This window comes from Eubalaena glacialis, chromosome 3 (genome assembly GCF_028564815.1).
Source record: "Eubalaena glacialis isolate mEubGla1 chromosome 3, mEubGla1.1.hap2.+ XY, whole genome shotgun sequence".
Taxonomy (NCBI): Eukaryota; Metazoa; Chordata; class Mammalia; order Artiodactyla; family Balaenidae; genus Eubalaena; species Eubalaena glacialis.
Window position 1 is genome coordinate 54,567,682 of NC_083718.1, and position 12,089 is coordinate 54,579,770.

General features: G+C 39.0%; 1 protein-coding gene across 1 annotated transcript in view; it reads right to left on the reverse strand.

Annotated features, from left to right (window-relative positions):
• The window catches only part of FAM20B (FAM20B glycosaminoglycan xylosylkinase), a 41,186-nt gene that overhangs the window by 18,921 nt on the left and 10,176 nt on the right, over positions 1–12,089 (reverse strand). Inside the window, exons 2-4 of the mRNA XM_061183075.1 lie at positions 9,692–10,200; positions 4,380–4,466; positions 706–815 (exon numbers count right to left, since the gene is read on the reverse strand). Coding sequence (XP_061039058.1) covers positions 706–815; positions 4,380–4,466; positions 9,692–10,068 — 574 coding nt within the window. The 5' untranslated portion in view covers positions 10,069–10,200. The remainder of the gene's footprint in view (positions 1–705; positions 816–4,379; positions 4,467–9,691; positions 10,201–12,089) is intronic.

A 12,089-nucleotide genomic window follows, 5' to 3' on the forward strand; every position in this document is an offset into this window, starting at 1 on the left:
TGTCATTGAAAATGGCACCCTGAGGAGGCTCAGACAAGAGACCACAGCACCTCTGAATTCCTCCCATTCTCACTATGTCTGCAAGGAGAACAGGAGTGAGAATTCTAGCCCAGACCCCTTACCTCAGAGTGTGACAATGGAGAACAGAGGCCAGAGGGATGGCAGTCAGCTCCACACACAAAGAGTGACATAGGCTAATCTTTGCAGAGTAGGAGGCGGCAGTGGTGATCTTCCAGGCCCAAGGGCAACCCTACAAGGGAATTTCTGACCCTCTTATAGAGTTGCCTTAAGGTTTGCTCAATTCTCAGGAGACAGGAAACAGTTCCCAAGAAAGTACAGGAGTATGAAAAAAACCACCAAGGCAATGATACACAGACAATAACTGATTTAGACCAAATTTTGAGTTTGAGATTTAGTTTAAGATCAAGCAGAAGGAAATAAAGTTATCCCCTAATTACACTATCGTAAATGATCTCACTTCCTACTTCACAGACACACAAAGCGTGCATTAGGGAAAACTTTCAATTTCCTGCCATTCACCTTTAGATCTATTTCCCCCAGTAATCTGAGAACAAGTTGCCTGATTTGCTTTTGTAGTCCCTTGAGTTCTTCAGTTCCTAAAAGTCATGAGCCAGCTTGCTCAATGATGCCCCATTTAATTTACTAACTATTCCCTTACCTAAACGTCCTCTATAACCTCCTTACCTACGGTTAGGAAGGTGCTCAAGAGCTGCTCCGTGGCAACAGGCTTGATCTCTGTCCGCAGATTAACAAATCTGCCAACCACCAAGGGGGCTCGGCGGAAACCCAGAATCCTGGTTTGGAAGGTTGAACAGAAGAGAAAAATCTTTGGGGATATATTTTAAACAGTAGTCTTTTTTTTTTTTGGCTGCGTTGTGCAGCTTGCGGGATATTAGTTCCCCAACCAGGGATCGAACTGGGCCCCTGGCAGTGAGAGTGCGGAGTCCTAACCACTAACCACAGGACTGCCGGGGAATTCCCTAAACAGTAGTCTTAAAAATCATGGTTAATCATGTTAGGTGTGTAAAGGTATTGCTGATTGCTGGTAAGTATTTTTTAGAGGTACATATATTTATGAATTTAATATCAAGATGTAAATAATTTACGTAAGACAAATCTAGCAAAATGTGAGCAATTGTTAAACCTAGGGAGTGGGTATATGGGTTCACTATACTATTTTTTCTACGTCTGTTAGAAATTTTTCATAATAAAATTTTAAAATTTAACAAAGCATTAAAAAAAAATTGGGCCTAAACCCATACAGGGCTTCAAACCTTTACACAAAACACTGACAGAAAACTATACAGATTAATCTAAAAGGATAAACTCATAGGACAACTTAAATATAGATACATTTGAAGATACTTCTAATGGTCTAAAAGTGCAACCTTATCGTTGAGCACCATCATTTTTTTAAAAAAAGGAAATTTTCTAGCTAAAAAATACACACTCGCTAAAGAAAAGTTGGAGGGGCAGGATTTGGAACACACAGAAAATTTATGGAAGAAAATTAAAATCATCCATAATTCCACAACCGAGAAGTAACTACTACCATTTCGGCTTAAGACCATTTTTTCCTTCACACGTATATATAAACACATACTCACTCTTGTGTGTATATACACAATTGAGATTATGCTATATGCACTTCTGTCTCCTGCTTTTCACTCATCATTGTATCATGAGCCTTTTCTCATGTTATTAAAAAAGCCTTTAAAAATGACTGTGCATATGGGGCATATGTATATGTATAACTGATTCATTTTGTTATAAAGCAGAAACTAACACACCATTGTAAAGCAATTATACTCCAATAAAGATGTTAAAAAAAAAAATGACTGTGCAATAAATAATCCATTGTTCAGGGCTGCTGACTGACTCTGTCCTAAACTCATTTTTAGAAAAGCCACAAAAGCAAGGAGATCAATAGATGTCAAAATAACATAAAAAATGAGAGAACTTCCTGAGGCCAGAGGAGGTGGTTAAATTCTAATGGAGAAATAGCAACCCAGAGCAGAAAAGTATAAGGTGGGAAAGAAAATGGGGAAGTATTTTTTCTCTCCATTGACTGTTGTCAGACCTTCGAAGGACAGCAGCCACTTAGTGCTGGGAAGCCATGTCCAGTGGCACCTGAGCTTGGATGGGGCAGTTAACAAAAGGGGTAGGCGGACTGGCCAGAGAATATCTTTCAGACTTTGAGGGAGGGAAGGGCTTTAAAATACAAGACCCCCAAAGCACAGGTGATAAATTGAAACATTATAGGGACTTCCCTGGCAGTCCAGTGGTTAATACTCAGTGCTTCCACTGCAAGGGGCACAGGTTAGATCGCTGGTCAGGGAACTAGGATCCCGCATGCTGTGTGGCGAGGCCACAAAAATAAATAAATAAATAAATAGAAACATGATTATATTTAATTAACATCAAAAGTAATAATTTCTATACAAAGACCACTTCACTCTAAGTTAACAAACAGGCGTTGTGCTGTGAAAAGGAGGTACTAATCTCTGCCCATAATTGGGGGAATATAAAATAATAATGAGATACCACTTTACATATATTAGATTAACTAAAATTAGTATGTTGGATAATATAAAATATTGGTATGGATATGGGAAAAAGATCTTCATGAACTGCTGGTGTCCATCAAGAGAAAACAGGAAGGGGTTTAGGGATGAAGAAAATAAGGAAACAAACGAGGTCTTGGAAAGACTGATTCTAATGTGCAATTAAGTGATGAGTAGGATTTATCCAACTCTTTCCCACTAGGCCTTAGAAGAGGCAGTGAAAATTCATGGTATTGTGAACAAACATTTATTTAATTCTTCCCTTTCAATAGATGTTTAGATGGCTTCCATATTTTCACTGCTGAAAATGCTACTAGCTAAGATCTTGGTATATGTATCTTTGAATTTCTGATTCTCTAGGGTACTTCCTAGAAAGATCTGGGATGTTTGCATAAAAAGGTAGTTACTCATTCAAAGGGTATGAACATTAAGGTTTTTGATACATAATGCCAGAGTTCTTAAAAGAATGACTGAACCAATTTAACAATGACAGAAGCAGTATACGAATGTCAATGTATTCCTGCCAATAAAGTATTATCTTTTTTCTAATCTTTGCTATTTTCCGTAGGAGAAAATAGTATCCCATTGTTTCAAATGGATTTTTTTGTTTGTTTTGGCCGCGCTGCGTGGCTTGTGGGATCTTAGTTCCCTGACCAGGGACTGAACCCTGGCCCACAGCAGTGAAAGTGTGGAGTCCGAACCACTGGACCACAGGGAATTCCCTGGATTTTTTTTATTACTGGTGAAGATGAACTCCCTCTGTCATATTTATTAGCAATCAATAATTTCTATTCAACCAACTGTGTTCTTAGACCATTTTCTACTAGCGTTTTACAGCATGTATAAGATTTTCTAAACATTTATATATTAAGGCTATTAATGCTTAGAGTATATTAGATTCAAGTATTTTCCTCCTAAGTTTGTTTGCTTTTAAATTTTGTTTGATGTTTCTTGACATATGAGTTAACTTTTTTTTAATTTAGTTGAATCTATTGAGTTTTTTCTTTGTGATTTTTAAATTATTGCTTTTATGCTTAGAAAATCCTTCCTGATCCAGAAAAAAGACAAAAATTCATCTTTATTTTCTTCTGGTTTCCTTATAGATTCATTTTAAAAATATTGTGAATAATTTCTTTTAAAGTCTACCAATATGCCCTGATTAAAGAGCTGATCAGAGGAGCAACTGGGGTACTAGACAATTCAGTTACAAGGATCCTGACTAGTAACTTGCTAAAAAAGTATTAATTTTCCTAGTTAACTTATACATTTAGAATTCACATCTATTTTTCTCTTAGAATTATCCTGGTTATTGAAGCTGTGCATATTTTGTATGAAGGACAATAAAATTCACATATATGTCATGCTATATGTTTCTAGCATATGAGGATAAGTGAGTATTATTTAAAACAAGATCAAAACAAAACAAAAATCAGGACTGCCAGGCCCAATTAATGACCAGTTCAATTTAGGGACTTGAATTCAAACTCTGGTCTTCTTCCTGCCATTTTATTTACCAAGAACATCTTCACTCATGCTAATGAGAGAGGGCATAACAGAATGAAATGACCTAAAAAAGCCTGGAGTTAAGACATTTACTTTGGTATTCCTAGTACCACCCAAATGAGGAACTCATACAAATTTAATGGAATTAATCAGTTATCTAAAGTAGGTAACAAGTTAAAGTTATTAGATTTCGTTTTTTTATTACATTCCTTTGAAAGGAGTCCACAAGTCCTCTCCAAGATATTTCCAAAAGGAAACAAAACGAATGTAACCCACTGTGATTACACATACCTGTCCAAATGAAAGGCTGCTACCTCTGCATTGTGTCTATCATAACCAGCATATGGTTCCCCTTCTACCACATAGTCTCGGTTATACCTGCAGAGTGAATGGGAAGCACAGATGCAGACATGAATTACATCAGTACCAGAGGCGACAGCACAAGAGGCAGAATAGAAATTTGCAAGCCTGATTTTGCTCTAGAAAACTTCTCTGTCAATCCTGAGAACAGTCATGGATTAGCATAGATCACTGGTTGATGTGGTGAAGATGAAGTGGAGAAGAAAACTAGAATTATACATCTACCTCTGCAATCATTCTATGAATAAAACACAGATGTTATTTTTACCCCTCTAAAAGACTTTCAATGTAGCTTAAGGAAAACTATAAGGTACTTTTCTGGAAGGTGAGGACCATCTTTGTATCTTCAGCACAGTGTTAAGCCTACAGTTGGTGCTTAATAAATGTCTACTGAAATGTTTATTAGACTAAGCTGAAGTAAAAGGAAAATATGGCAAGGCTTACCAGAATGGCTATGGCAAGGCTTATTAGAGAAGTTTAAATTTCTTGGGGAAAAAAATGGTCCAGATATGCCTCTGTTTTTGTTAACAAGGAGGCAAAGGTACATTTGCCTTCCCTGTTAATGGGAAGAACTAGACACAATTCACCTATGACCTCTACTGTTCACCTGCATTTCCTGAATCAAAAGGAGACCTATCAGGCTTTTCAAGACAGAAATAAGTTGAGAATGACGTGAAGAGGAGCCACTCCACTAAGGACACTTGGATCTCCAATGCTGAAAAGGCCATGGGGAAGTGAGAAACGGTACTATACAAGGCAGTGACCTTCAACATAAATGACCACAGAATACAAAGTAAAACCATGTCCACCAAACACATTTTCAAATCAAAGTGATGAAACATTTATGTTAGAAGACAGTCATGCAAAACCACCTGGTTGGACACCAGTTTCTTCTTAGCATGGTCAATATACTCAAACGTATTTTTTTGTTTCTATTGTCAAAGCATCATTTAGGCTGCCAAGGATTACACCTGTTACCTCCAAATTAAAAGTCTCAGTTTTTAAACAGGACTGCAGCAAAAGCTGACACTATTCAAGCACTTCTCTCTCCACTACAGCTGCAGGCTGTCCATAAAGCTGGGCGACAGTCCTTGAATACCTTATTTCTCAGGACTCCAGAGGAGCCACAGGAAGATTTGTGGTGATGTGCAGTCCACTCCTTTAGTGAAACATTAGAAAACTTTCCAGTACATGGAAAGGCTGCTTCGAGTGAAATGTAAAACCCTAGAAAAATCCAGGAACTTTGGGAGTAGGCTGGAGAAACAGGCAGGGAAGGAAAAGGGAAAGGAAGAAGAATCAAAATGAAAGAACTGCATTGGAGTCCAAAGGTCTGAATCCTTAGTTCATGCTTTGGTTATGAGAAATACGGAAAGTCAGAACTCTGGATCTCATTTTCCCCAGCTGTAAAATGAGTAGTTGGACTAGTTGATCTCCAAGGTCCCTTTCAGCGCTTCCTAAGATCAGTCACTGACTTCTACCCACCCCCAGGCCCTTGCCGTCTTGTTCCTTTCCCACCATAACTGCAGTTTTTGCCTGTGAAAATCAATTTACTTCCAGAAAGAATACAGCTATTGGGTTGGCCAAAAAGTTCGTTCAGTTAGTGAACACGTTGTTCAATAAAGATCTTCATGAAAGTGAAAAATGTCTTTTCTTACTTAAAGCCCCATTAACTTTTTGGCCAACCCAATATACTGAAAAAAATCACTTTTATAATAATGTAATAAGGAAAAATGTGCAAATAAAGGCATCACTGTATTCCTATATATTTCATGTACTATACACATCTTCCATCTCTGGCAGGAGGACATGGACAACCAGGCTCCAGAAATGCTGAACCACAAGTGGCTGTTAAAGAAAGGTGCACGTCTCGACTTAGCAGAAAGGTCTTAGATCCTCCTCTCAACACAGCAATCCATCTTAAGTCACTGACAGAGCAGCAAAATTCATACAGTAACTGCCAATAAATCACTCCTATCCTTCTGGTGAAGGACATCAGAATGTGACCAAGAACATTAATTTGCACTTACACTGGGACTATATAGTCTCAGAGGCCCGCAGGGTCAGAATAGCAATTTGCCGGGTGTCTGGGGGCTGGAGTCAATTTCTACAAGCACTTAAATGTGCACCCACTTTCCCCACCCCGGGAGAGTGCCAGGTGTAATCAGCCCAGGTCAGTGTGTGCAGTGACTAGAGCGCTATCACCTACTGCAGGGGCTTGACAGCTTGCGGGAGGTGGGGCATGAGCATCTGTGGAGCTGGGCGTAGACAAGGGCACTTCAGAAGGTGATGGGGGAGGAAGGGGCCGCACTGACAGGAATAAAGAGCTGGGTGTAGAGAGGAGGACCAGGCTGTGAGGGGCTGGCCACTAGGCTGTGCAGGCTGGGTTTCGTCTGGTGAGCAATGGGAATCCCTGGATGTTTTAAAGTTGGGGAGCACAGTGATTATATGGGTATTTGGGAGAAGAATGAAAGTGGATTTCAGGATGGTCTGGAAGAGGAAAGTAATGGGAAAGCTGCAGTGGTAGTAAGAGATATGAGATAAAGCAACAGTGACTAAGGTTAGCTTATGCATTTATCTGCTGCCACGTCCACTAGTCACCAGTCTGGCCTCTTCCTCCCTCCAGTTATGCTTTGTCTGAATACCCCAGTCCTATCTGCAAAGCACCTGGACTAATACTAATGTTGCACACCATCAGTAATATCTGCCTTCTAACACTTCCTGCTGTCCCATCTCACCTTCAATTCTTAGTGTACAAATAGTGGGTGTGGAGAGGGTATCCTTTTATTTAAACACAAAATGCCTGCAACTCATCTCTTTTTATATGAATTTAATTTTTGTTTTTAGTTTGTCTTCTTTCCATCACTCTGCTTATGCTGCAATCTCTCAGGCTACAAATCAAGAGGTCAAAGATCGTATTTCAAAAGGAAAGTAGCAAATTTTTGATGATGGGTGATCCATGTTATCTCTCTTACAGGAAGGCAAACAAATTTAAGAGAATCACACGTGTGTGGCAGAACACAAGCTGCTCACACTCTGACAGCTCCATTAGTTACTGCAGGGTGATCTTGTCAAGTTATTCTTTCTCAAGTTATTCTTTCTAAGTCTCAGTTTCTTACTCTGGAAATAAGAACTGTAACTGCCCACAGTTGTGATGAAGGTTAAAAGCATTAACAGATACAAAAGTACTTAGTGTAATGCCTGGCAAATGGTGTGCATGCAACAGAAATTAGATCCAAGGCCCACATAACTATGCTTTTTCCTCATTACCTGCCAATCAGACTTTCTATTCTCCAAAAGTCTACTGCATCTTAAAACTTTCCTAATTTCCACATCTTCCACACACCATACTTCCCAGTTCCAGGCAAATGCAGATCCCTTCCATTTCTGGAATTCCAATAATATTAGCTCTCTGCTTGCCTATTATCTACTGATATTTGGGTCATGAAGGGAGCTAAGCCAACTACTCTGGCCACAGTTGGTTTTTGCACCCCTTCACCCCATATTTCTTCTCCCACTCCAGCAAGAGACCCAAAGTTATGTGTTATAATTTTCTCAAAAGCTCTACTGAGGAATGAAAAAAATGTTTAGTACACAGAAAATTTCAGACATTAAAAATTTTGAGAAAATCCACTAGTAACTAATTCCTGTCAAAAGAATATAAATCACCATCATGTTAACCTATTTCAAATTCATATACAAACAGAAAACTTTTAAAAAATTAATTATACTATAGAATGGCCACACAAATTATCTCTGTAGATCCTTAGAAAAGTCCAAAGGGATCACTGTCTAACAACATATGATCTAGCCCTCTCTAGTTCAAATTTGGACTGAGGCAACTAAAATGGCCCAGTTCTCTGCTTAAAACAGGTAAAAGAAACAACAACGAGATATCACTACACACATATTAGAATGACCAAAATCCAAAACACTGACAACACCAAATGCTGTTGAGGATGTGGAAAAACAAGAACTCTCATTCGCTGCTGATGGGAATGTAAAACGGTACAGCTACTTTGGAAGACAGACTGGCAGTTTCCTACAAAATTAAACATACTCTTACCATATGATCCAGCAATTGTGCTCCTTGGTATTTACCCAAATGAACTAAGAACTTACATCTACACAAATCCTGCACATGAATGTTTATAGCAGCTTTATTCATAACTGCCAAAACTTGGAAGCAACCAAGATGACCTTGAGTAGGTGAATGGATAAACAAACTGTGGTACAGCTATACAATGGAATATTATTTAGCAAAAAAAAAAAAAAAAAAAAAGCTATCAAGCCACAAATAGACATGGAGGAACCTTAAGACACAGAGAGAAGCCAATCTGAAAAGGTTACAAAAGGTATGATTCCGACTATATGGCATTCTGGAAAAGGCAAAACCATGGAGACAGTAGAAAGATTAGGGGTTGCCAGGGGTTCAGGGGGAGGAAGGAAAGGATGAATAGATAGAACACAGGGGACGCTGAAGCCAAGGAAGCTATTCTGTATGATACTGTAATGGTGAATACTTGTCATTATAAGTTTATTAAAACTCTCACAGAATGTACAGTACAAAGAGTGAACTTAATGTTAATTATGGACTTTAGTTAATAAATTAATATTGGCTCATCAACTGTAACAAATGTACTAATTTGATGGAAGATGTTAATAACTGGAGAGACTGGGGAAGAGAGGGGAGGGGGTACATAGGAACTTTCTGTACTTTCCCCTTGATTTTTCTGTAAACCTAAAATTGCTTAAAAAATAAAATAAAGCCTATTAATTAAAACAAAACCAAAGCTCAAGTGAAAGAATCACAGCTTTAGTGCTAAAAAGGACTTAAGTCACTCATCCAAAACCTACTCCAACTCTGGGTAACTCCTACTCCACAGCATCCCTGACATGTGGTTGCCCAGTCTTTAATTGTACACTTATGGTGACAAGTTGCTTATTTCCTAACCAATTCATTTTGTATCTCTAACATCTGGCACATAGTAGATACTTGACAAATTTCAGAATCAAGGATAGCTCTAACTGTAAAATGTGCAATCTAATATTGAACCAAAACATATTCCTATAAATTTCTCTTACTCAAAGAATCATGGAACATTAAGAGCTAGAAGAGACTTCAGAGATCTTCTAGTCTCTCCTTCCCATTTTACTGAAGAGAATACCAAGAGAGGGAGATGAGCACTCATATAAATCCCAAGTTACAACTAAATAGCACAGATAACTTCAAGATGAAGACTTACCGCTTAGGTTTGAAGACAACTTTCTGTCCTCCTTCAAGTATCAGTAAGGCTTTCAGTTGTGTCCCTTTATAACCTACATCAGCTTTAATGATTTTCTTGGTGGCCATGGCATGCATGATTGCCCCCAGCTCTGGTGTCTCTTCAGGGTACACTTCCCGGGGAACCACCCACTGGGCTGCAATCTCCCAGGGAGACTGCAAGGTGTGGTCCAGCTTGGACACCAGCTCTACCCGCAAGCCAGCCATCATTCGGTGAAAGGCCCTCTGGTCCTCCCGGTTGGCAGCTGATGTATCTAAGTTGTCAATCAGGAAAACTTTGGTGAAGATAAAGATGACAAGGAGAATTGCTAACAGCACGACTCGCTGCTTTAGCTTCATGTTGACCTCTTTTCCTTCTCCCCTGACTACTCTCTCTCACTTATCAAGGAGAGCAGGTGGTGATTGTCAGCAAGGAGATTCCATGATTATACACACTGGTCCATTTCTTCACTGAGGTGCCTCCCACAATTCCTGCAAGCCCAAGTATAAAGCACAATTCAATCAGAAATTCTGTCCTTCCACCCCTGAATCTTTTGCAAGCCTCAAATATATTACTCACCATTTTAGCCTTGCTAATCCTACGCCCGAGAAGACCCAATAATTTATAATGAGCTGGTCCAAGGAAGGACCTAATAGTTAAGAACCAGGTACATTGAAAATTTAAAAGCAAATACTACCATTTTAATAGGGTGCAGAGCCATCTAGGAGCCATTTGGATGGCTACCAATTCCTAGAAACCAAAACAATAGGAAAAAGCACAAAAAAGTAAAACATTAAGATATGCATAACTCCTTAACTTTCATTTTTAGCTTCCAAAATCCAAAAAGGACTTTTGAATATCCAAAACCACCAGTATTTGGTAACTTTTCAGTTATCTCCTCCAAATATAAGTTTTATGACACGTTATAAGACAGGAACTCCTAAAAATGCCAAAGAGCGTACAGAGGAGAGTAATAACTCCCTCTTCAAATTCAAATACCTAGCAATCCTGGACATGTCATATCTGCTATTCATGTATTTAAACACAACAAACACCCAGATATGTATCTCTACTTAATCAGTCTTCCACTAATTATTTTTCAAAATTAAAAACCCTGTAAAATATGGATAATCAAATCTGGATAAATTAAGTAAAGGAAAAACATATCCCTATACCATCTGACTATTAGTAGAACATGACCAGAAAACTAATGAAACCTGATACTAGAGCAACACTACGAAATCTGGACTGGTCAGGCACGTAACAAAGATACTGATGCTACAGACATAAAGAAGTGCTGCTTCCGGTGTGGGGCGCACCACCCTCTGGTCAATTCTGAAGCTAAAAGATTCCAAATACAAGATTTTTGCAAGGGTGTCAAGAACATACAATTCAGCCTCATTTGCATGCTGACAGGTTGCTTTCCACTCCACAGGGCCATTTAAAAACATGCACAAGCTCACTCTGCTACATGCCTACAGGCAGCACTGCACTGGGCTAAGACAAAGACGACAAGAAGATAACAGGGTGTTGCTTCACTCTCCAATTCATTTAACAACTCAAACCATTAATTGAAGAAATAAAACCAATACAAAAGATAGGACAAACGATTCAGGCTGAGACACTCCCACCCAAACTGGAGACTGCTCCCCTAATAACAGCTGGAAACACATCCAAAAACAGTCTACTAGAGCAACAGTGTGTTCTAAGGGCAGCACCTTGCTCAGAGCTTGCTGACATGCAGTTTATTCATGGTGATTAACCTCTCTTCCCATTCATTTTCATAAAGATGGGAAAGCGAGAGTCACATTCAAATTCTAATTATCTCCAGCCACCTGTTTTGTTGCATCATCATCTCCCAGGGAGTACATAACACTATTAGCTGAAACACAGGCAACTCAAGTACATCCAAAATGTAATTGTGATGGTATCAAGTTTGGTGTGAAACTCAGTAAAACAGTTTCCTGCGATTACTGATAACAGCAATGCTAGTAGAGCAGATTTCAGAGATTTTTGCTAGTTCCAACATGACCTAAACCACACAACTTCTTCAATTATTTGTTCAGCAGTACACATCTCTGGCTGCAGTGGTAAAAGGTAACATGGAAATCTCCCTGTGTCAGCAATCATTTCCTCAGCACCTCCAGCTGCAACTACCTCCTGCTGAGGTACAATTCTGGCACAAAGGGGTCAGCTGAACAGCCTTTTACTTCCTACAAAACCCTCCTCAGGACTAAAGTCCGGTTAACCCGTGAACTTCTAATGATGCTGCTCATTTCATTTAGAATGAAGAAATTCTTCCCTTATGCTATATAAACAAATTATATCTAAACATTTAGCACAAAGGTTAGGGAGAGTGAGGGCTTTTTTTTTTTTTTTA